The sequence below is a fragment of the Drosophila mauritiana genome, chromosome X, assembly GCF_004382145.1.
Source record: "Drosophila mauritiana strain mau12 chromosome X, ASM438214v1, whole genome shotgun sequence".
NCBI lineage: Eukaryota > Metazoa > Arthropoda > Insecta > Diptera > Drosophilidae > Drosophila > Drosophila mauritiana.
Window position 1 is genome coordinate 13,934,509 of NC_046672.1, and position 8,930 is coordinate 13,943,438.

Genomic DNA, 8,930 nt, shown 5'->3' on the forward strand with positions numbered 1-8,930 from the left:
AGCCGCAAACGGAGCCACCAACAACTTGAAGAACTTTTTCGCAGAAAGAGATGGCAAGGGGGCGGCAGAAAGAGACGGCGGCTGTGGAGTTGACGGCCCTTTGATTGATTGGTTGGCGGCGGAAGCGTGACGTCACAAGCGGCACAGACACAGTTGAAAAATGATCCCATGGTTTTTTACCATCCGGAAAATGGAATATCATCACGTGCAGAAAAGGAAATCCCAAGTCCACAAAGTATAAGACATCTTAAAAATTGATCAAATGTTTTACTGACATATATCTGTTACCATATTTGTTGATCATTTCATTTGGAGTTCGAATGACTGATACATTTGAAAACTAGCCCCAATATGCGAATCGATTAGGAAATAGCTCAGCTTCGGTGGTTTTGCCAATTCAATGACAGCTAAAAATTTGCTGGCCATATGTTTGTGATGTTGGGAATTACCTTAACCTACTTCACAACCCCCTGTGCCCCATTGCCTTTCACCCACTTCCCCCCACTGATTGGAGGCCAATTGCCTTTGGACCTGGCTGAATGTGGGTTTACTTTGGTACGGTTCAGTTTGCTTTGGTTTGTTTGGGTTTGCTTTTTGCTTCCATTTCATCTACTAACAAGCCGCCTCACGAAATTCTTCCGCAATTTTCACATAACTTAGCGCGGGGGCGGGTTTGCCGAAGATTAGAGCAGGATGGCAAAGGCAAGGTGGGCAATTTTCACGCTGATTTCTCCTCAGGTTTTCCACTCTGCGTATCAGGATTGTGTGATCTGGCCCCTCGGAGACGCATGATCACGTTGGGCATACGCATCATTTAATGGGTTCGTGAAGTGAACTTGCAGCCGAGAGTTGTTGATGGAAAAGCCAGCGATTTTTTTTATGCCTGGCCGGAGAAGAAGAAGAAGGCACCCACCAACTGGGCATACAACTTTATCACTTGCCCACAAAATATCTTCAATTGGTTCCATTAAACTTAAGCTGCGATCCCTGAGCACGTTTCTGCCGCAGCGTCATGACCACCACCCCAAAGCCCCTGCTCATCCCTTTTCACTACACTGCGAAGAAAATATAGTGAGAAATTAAGAAATTAATATGATAAATATTTAAGTGGTAAGCGAAACAACAGTGACAGTAGAAAACAAGAGAGAATAGTCGAGTTGCCCGACTATCAGATACCCGTTACAAATTGCAAAATATCAACACATTTTTCAACAGTGTGGCAGTTTTTTGCGGTTTGTGGGCGTTTCAGTGGGTGTGGCAACATGGGTCAACAAACTGGCGCTAATATAGAATATAACTCCTTAATTTAAATTATATAATATATATTTATATTAACTTGTATTTACTTCACTGCAATAACTTGCCTGCGATCATCGCCGTTTCCATTCGATCTGCTGCAGCTCTCAGTTTCTCGCAGTGCATGCAGCGCGGCTTCCTTCGTGCGTTGCCATCATCATCGTCATCGTCATCCACATGGCCGCCTGGTCATGGTCGTGCCCAAAATTAACCTGACCAGGGCATGATCATGAGGAGCAGCAGCAGCAGCGGCGGCAGTTGGAAAGCAGCAAAAGGAACGCAGTCCGAGAGGCTCGCTATAAATTCTATTGGCGTATCTATCTACACTATTTCTAATTTGGGACTTGGGACTCGGGACTCCCCGCCCGGCCTGAAAAAAGGAAAAGAAAAAAAAAAGTCGGGGCTTTGTGGGATCTCCTCGACTGGATTAGCTCGCAGCTCGCTTTGGCCAATTTAAGTTTAAGTGCTTTGGTAACAGTTTCGCGCTTTCGAAACTTGAGTCGTGATTTATTTTCCGCTGCCTCGGCCTCCTCCGCTGAATGGAATGCCTGCTCCTCCAACTCCTTCAGCTCCTCCTCCTACTGCTCGAAATCTGTGGGTTTTCCTCAAGTGCCGTTTTTCACGCCACGACACGCAATCGCCGCGGCTCGGGTAAATTAGGAAAATTGATCTAAATTTTCTTGGGAACCTTTGCCATTCCCGAACGTAGCGAAAACAACGATGAAAAAAATAAAGGGCCGGTCATCAGGCATATGCTACTCGATCTTTACGGATTCTGAAAGGGCCAAAGAATAACTGTTGCTGCTGAACAGCTCGTCACCAGTTGACCAATTAAAATTCAATAAAAATTCAGGCAATTCCGGCGAAAATGAACTCAGGCCCGCTCAGTGAGCTCTTATCACAAAATTGCGAATCTCCAAATCGGGGGCATGACTAGGAGCAATCAGTACAAGTTCCATGTAAACAGTATCGGCATCAGGGAGCCGAGGAACTGGCAACAAGTCCCAGTTAAAAATCTTTGCCGGGTCAGCGACAAAGTCAAGTGCAAGTCCCAGTCAAAAGCTGCAAGCAGGCGGCTCCCTCGGCTGGGTTACACTGGCAAAAAATAAACTGACCTTGGTATGTAATCCAGGGGGGGGGCACGATCAACTTTGTAGAAATATTCCACGAATAGTTAGTTGTGCTGAAGGAAAAAAAATTACAAAAAAAAAGAAATCTTTTTAAATTAGCATCTACTTTCAAAGAGGAATTTTATCTCAGTGCAGCAGTAGTAGCCAGGCAGCCATGGGTGCAGTGCATCGGTGCAGCAGTGTGGCATGCAACCTGAACTTGCAGCTCGTTTGGTCGTCACATAATCTGCTCCAAATCAAAATTGCTTATTAAACGTGGAGAGCGCGAGAGCTTCGAGTCTTCGAGGAATGCTTTCGGTTTTGGCCACTTGGTCTAGGCCTCAATTTTTGTGGGATTGTGTGTAGCTGAAAATTGGTTATGGACAGAACTGGCCAAATACGACTTGGGGGAACTAGTTCAGAAATATATATATAACCTATATTTATGTATTAAATATATATTTCATATTACTATATAAGTCACAAGTATATCTATCACCAATTACAAACATCTAATGTGAAATAACCACTGTAATTTGCATGAAGTTCATTAAATTATAACATATATTATTCATATTCTAAACCGACGTATTCATAACATTTTTTTGGTATCAATTTCGCGTTCTACTATTTAATTGTATCTTCCAAAACCAAGTAGTTCCCAAAACATGAACTAGGTTACCATGAACCGAGTGGATCATCTCCGTGAAAGACTGCGTAGCTGCCACAACGAATCTGTCGCCGCATCGGATATCGTGTAAATCGTATATATATATGGTGGAAAACGGTGCAAGAGGAACGCTGGATAAAAATTGCTGCCGAATTCTGAGCTGCGGCACAAGCAGGTAGCCACAGACAGAATCCACAATCCAGTATCCAGTATCCAGAATACAGCACACAGAGTTCGAGTCGATCACGATTGCCTCCCCACTGCACTTCACTCCACTGCACTCGCATCGAGGATTGGTGATCGAGGATCGGCAATAGGTGGACCGGGATCCGATGGAGGCAATGGGTCTTCGACTATCTTGATGGGCATGGGATGCGATGCGATGCGGCGCTACAGGCTCAACTGAGCTGAATTGAGCATTGATCGACGATGACGATGTCGACAGGATCAGTGCTGCCAATTCGGACATTAAGTTGGCCAAAATAAGTCAACAAAGTTCAAACGTAAAGCTTAATATATTAAGAATAATAGGGAATATTATTTTAAATATATTGCCACGAAATGTATTAATTTATTGGCTATCACAAGATTAGCAATTAAACTTTGCGTGATCTTTTTATAAATTAAATTTTATATTTACTGTTCACAAGATATGTGTTCATATATATTAAAATTTTCAATATATATTCGTGATATTTTGTGGAATTGCTTCCTAACTCGCTGTGGCAGCACTAAAACAAGGCTGGGAAACGTGCAAAGCTGCCAATGAACCAAATCCAGCCGCTGGCCGCGGATCTATCTCAATTTCTACATTTGACCTGTGAACCGTAATGGATTTTGTATATATTATAATTGCCGACCGTGCTACACAATCTCCTCTGGTTTTCGACTGCGTTTTTCTTCATTTCTTTTTCATTTTTTTTTTTGCTCAGCCGACCGATGGTCCGATTGCCGCGGAAGGAGACTGGATTCAAAGCGCTGCCCTCGACTGTATCTTGGCAAATGGATCGCGAATGGCGATCTTTCCGAGAAGAGGACAAGTTCAGTGAGCCGCGGAGTGGTGGGCAGTGGGGAAATCCGGTGGACTTGTCGCATTAGCACCAGCCAGCCAACTAGCCAGCTAGCCAGCAACGGGACTGGACGATTTATGGAGGCCCTTGGACGATCAGCAGATCGGTGAACATGAAAGAGTATCCATCCCAAGATGACCAAAAAACAAAAAAATAGGTGTCGTATGCCATCGCCGACTGGCATATATCGCACACCGATCGTGATAAGGCTAATGGTACTAATTTTGGAACTAATGGTAATTGGTTCATAGCTTTCACTTGCTTTATAAAAATTACAGAGAATTGGCAATTGTACATTCATTTGTTTTATTTTTTGTTTGGTTTTTATCGTTTCTTCGAGTTTAGTTACTCAAATCGTTGCACAATCCAATTAAACGCAAGCCATGTAATCGAACATCATAAGCATCAGTAAAATCCGAGGTCCGAATGCTTAACATCACTTTCGTGGGCCAAATTTCACATCGTTGAGCTCCTTCTCACAGCCACGATATGCCACGCCCACGCCGAATCCAGTGCCCAGCCAGACGGGCCATATGCGCCTCCGGAAGAATAGCAGGGTGACCACGGATCCGATCACCAGACCACCAACTCCCTTCACCAGGGAATCCGAGAGGCATCGATTGATGTTCTCACGCAGTCGATCTTCTGGAGTAGTCGACATATTCAGCAAACTCCAGTGCCAGCTGCTAATAGATAATTTGTTATTAATTTTTTGTTTTTTTTTTGCTGCCAGATGTTACGACAATAACCGAATCGAAAAGGGCTAATGGAAACCACACGAGCTGTTGACTAGTACGAGAATATCAGAGCACACTGGGATCATGACATTTTGACCCAGAACTCCTGTTGCCACTTTCAACAGCTCAGTTGGCCAAAATAGGCATTTTTATGGCCCGCAGCCACTTCACCTTGTTCAAGCCAACTCAGCATAAATCGATCACGATCGATTTCTGCCAAAATAGATAATAATCACAACACACAAGCTGCCTCAATCTTTATTCAATCTTATCGATCTATGTGGGTATATGGTCATGCAACACGCGAGTCGCAATCCCATTTTTAATGCCAGTTAGCTGGCACTTAGAGGAACATTCAGTCACTCTTGAATTTGGTAGAATTCAAAACTAAATGAAAATGAAAAAATATGAAATATTAATCTTAATAATATAAAATCATATTATATATACGCAATGTTTTTTTATTATTATTATTTCAGGCTTCTTGCAGTGCAGCCACAAACTTTCATTCACTTGGCAGCTGGTTAGCTTGAGTACTCATGTTAGCATAGTGCTTTAAAAGATTTTTCAAAATAATTTAAAGAAGCGTTACTTTAAGGCTTATGCTTGAAATAAAATATTATGTATTAAAGAAAAAATGGCAATTATTTGACTATACTGCGTATTTGTTACGCTTCCGATGCAGCGTATTTCCGCTTCGTGGCTCCGCTCGAATGGCAACTCCCACCGAAATCCTACTCCAAACCCGGCAAATGCTTGGGAAAACAGCGCCGGCGACCGTGTTGACGTGTTAAGTGCTTTGGCCAAGAGATGGCCCCGAAAAAAAAGCCAGCAATTGGCAAAAAGACGGCCAAAACTTCAGTCTGCTCTTCCACTTGCCTGGGCTTAGGCTATAATTTCGGCTCACCGCCCACCAGTATAATTTTTTTTGTGTTTTTTTTTTGCGAGGCGTTTGGGGGCGCAACGGAGCTTAACTCGAAAATTGCAAATTCGGGTGTTCAATCGAGTCAAATCCTTTTCTATTACCAACTCAGCCGCTGCTCTGTGCTCTGTGTTTAAAGAAATTGTCGGCCTCATGAGCAATTTAATGCCTGATTTGCCTTTGCCTTAGCCTTAGCCTTAGACTTAGCCTTAGTTTTAGCCATTCCTTGGCGCGATTATAACTCCCAACTGCCAACTACCATTTGCCATTTCGACAGGAACTCCGTTCTTGGCCGTTGTTTTGCTGCATTTTTCATGCTTTTCGCTCAGCCACGTAAGTGATTCCTCTTTTGGGTGTTGGCACAGTTTTTCACTTGCCAATTTTCGCGGCGGCAAATGATTGAGTATGCCAAACTGGCCCAGACATCTAATTGTTTTATTAACTTGAATTGATTTTTGCATGTTAGTAGATTAGACACTTCCCAGATTGATTATAAATACGCAAATAAACAACATTTTCTACTTGACTTATTAAATATTCGCAATCTTAAGGCCCAAATCTGCTCAATACACTCGATAACCAGTTGGTCAGTTGAGAGCCAGCAAATTGGCCAAACTACTCATGATCATAATGAAGACATTTATGGACCCGCGACCGGATTCAATTGTGCGGCATTCAACAATTTTTGCAATCAATGCGAATCGGACTATGAACGGGAATAATGCAATGGCCCCAGGGCATTGGGCGCATCTGTGTGCACACTTGCGGTCAAAATAATAGCGAGAGCTCATCCTTAAAGCATTACAAGGATTTAAAACAATATAAAATGTTTAACTTGTTAGCTACATTTTATTCTTCCGAGTATTAAAAATGTTTCGAAAAATGGCTTTCATCTTTTAACAATTTTATTGTTATTATTTATTATCTTTATTTTTAAAGGGATATCTACTTGTTACTAATTAAAGTGCACTTGGTGAATTAATTGAAACACCTTTTTATTTTTGCATTGCAGGTTCTATTAAATGTATGTTTTTTGGAATTGTCAAACATAAGATTCGGATTTATCTTGTTTGCCGCAAGGGTCTCTGTTATTTTGTTGAACCCACCTGTGGGCCGATGTGTGTGCGTTGGGTGGGTGTCCCTGCAGCCGATCGTGCTCTCCGAGATGGGGGCCAAAGGAGGCCAACGGAGGCAGGGTTCTGTCCTCCACACCGAACAACTCAATGAGGCACATGCAAGTCAAAACATCGGACCAAAGTCTACGTTTGGTGGACCCGAGCCCGCTGGCCATATGGTGCCCCCGCTCTCATCAATTTCGACTTGGGGCCTTGGCCCCAGCCTGTTTCTGTTTTATTTTTTTGAGCTCAGGATCTCGGAGTGCCGTCCACGTTGGCTGGGCTCATTATAGATGCAGCGCCGATTTGTTTTGTTGTCCCCCCATTTGACTTTGAATTGATAGCATCAGGCAGCATCCAACATCCAACATCCAGTATCCAACTGCAAACTGCAAACTGCAAACTGCGGCCAACGGCGGCTGCTGCCCAGTTTTCCCTCCCCAAGTTGGATTTTCCTCATCGTCCGGCCTGTGAGATATATAAATGTATTTGAACAATTGAGTGTGCTGCGCATGCGCTTGGCCAGTGCAAATATTTTAGATTCGCATAAAGTTTGCATAGTTTTGGCCCCAGCTTCCCGCTTCTGTATCTCCGATTTTTTATGAGAAGGCACAGTGGGTTCATCATGCATACATACACATTCTAATTAGCTGTAGGGTCTAAAGAGAAAGAAAAATAATTAGGTAATAAACTTTGGAAATTACAAAATTTGTTTCTTAACCAAGCAAATCAGGAAATGATGGGATTTTCCATACTCAGCCACTGTTTTTATGCCTACTGTAAGTTGTGCACGCACTCTTTGCACTCACTGTGGATGTATTTCTTTTTTTTTTTATTCTTGTTCCCGTTCCCGTGTCCGTTTTCATTGTCTTCACTGTGGTGCGGTGCCTTGGGCTGTTTAGCTGCGCATTTTTATTTAACATATCATTTAAAATTCATGTAAAACACATGTAGCTGGGCTGCGGGCTGCTTTGCATACGGTGGGCATAAAGTACGAACCGGCGGACAAAACGGACAAACGGACACGTACACGGACAAAAGTATGTATAAGTATAAGAATATATGATATAAATATCATATCAGTTATATATTATTATTTGTATATTTTTTATAAATAATATTATTTGTATAAACCATACGTTTGAACCTTCAAGAATATATAAATAAAAGTTACGCTGTTTAATGTTATCATGCCCACTTTCCTACTGGTTTAACTAATTAATTAATGAACTATGCAGGCGTTACTTAAAGTATAATTCAATTTAAACACATCTTATCTGCATCAAGTTTACTAATATAATTAAATGTTAAGGACCAAGATCGGTCATATTTTTTTGCCAGTGCACGGACAAAGGGACCGGCGGACAGCGCAGCGGACACATCACACCCAAGCGCCAGGAGGGATCGGTTGTGCCCCCGCCAAGGGGTGTGGGAAGGGGAAAGGGGAAAGGCGGGGTGGCGGTGGGTAGGTCCAGCCAGCGAATTCATAAGCAAAACCAAGAGGCCTGTATCTGAAGTCGCATATCTGGATGGGCGAGGATATAGAGCCGTGCTTTCCTACGTACCACTGGACGCGATGAAGATGTCGCTTGCTGCTTGTTGCATGCTGCATTTAATTTGTAAACAAAGTCTTTAGTTTATGACTTGAAGTTTTATTTTAGCATATCTAGGCTCCTCCCACTAGCATTTTGTTGGAAAATTTGTAAACAATTCGGAATTCCAGAACGCATCATTGCCAGCGCCAATTTGCATATGTGCAGAGGGCGAATACTAGCATAGAGATCCAGTGCGATCAGTGCTTCGGGTTCGGGTTCTGGTGTATACATATGTGGCATCCGGACAGAAGCCATTGTTATGCCCTGAAGGTTGACCTTTTGGCCCCCGTCCGCCGTTAGCCATGGCAGCCGTAACAAATCAGCAATGACGTGCCCCGACACTAAATGCAATTTATAACACTTTTTTCCCCAGCCCAACCCAGCTCAGCCCAGCTCAGCCCAGTCCAGCCTGGCAT

General features: G+C 43.0%; 1 protein-coding gene across 1 annotated transcript; it reads right to left on the bottom strand.

Annotated features, from left to right (window-relative positions):
* Positions 1 to 4,386: 4,386 nt before the first annotated feature.
* Positions 4,387 to 4,913, bottom strand: LOC117147763 (MICOS complex subunit Mic10). The gene is made up of 2 exons (XM_033314788.1): positions 4,895 to 4,913; positions 4,387 to 4,828 (listed from the first exon to the last, which is right to left on the bottom strand). Exon 2 carries the CDS (start codon positions 4,804 to 4,806, stop codon positions 4,582 to 4,584), a length of 225 nt encoding a protein of 74 aa, XP_033170679.1. The 5' UTR covers positions 4,807 to 4,828; positions 4,895 to 4,913; the 3' UTR covers positions 4,387 to 4,581.
* Between the last annotated feature and the right edge of the window lie 4,017 nt (positions 4,914 to 8,930).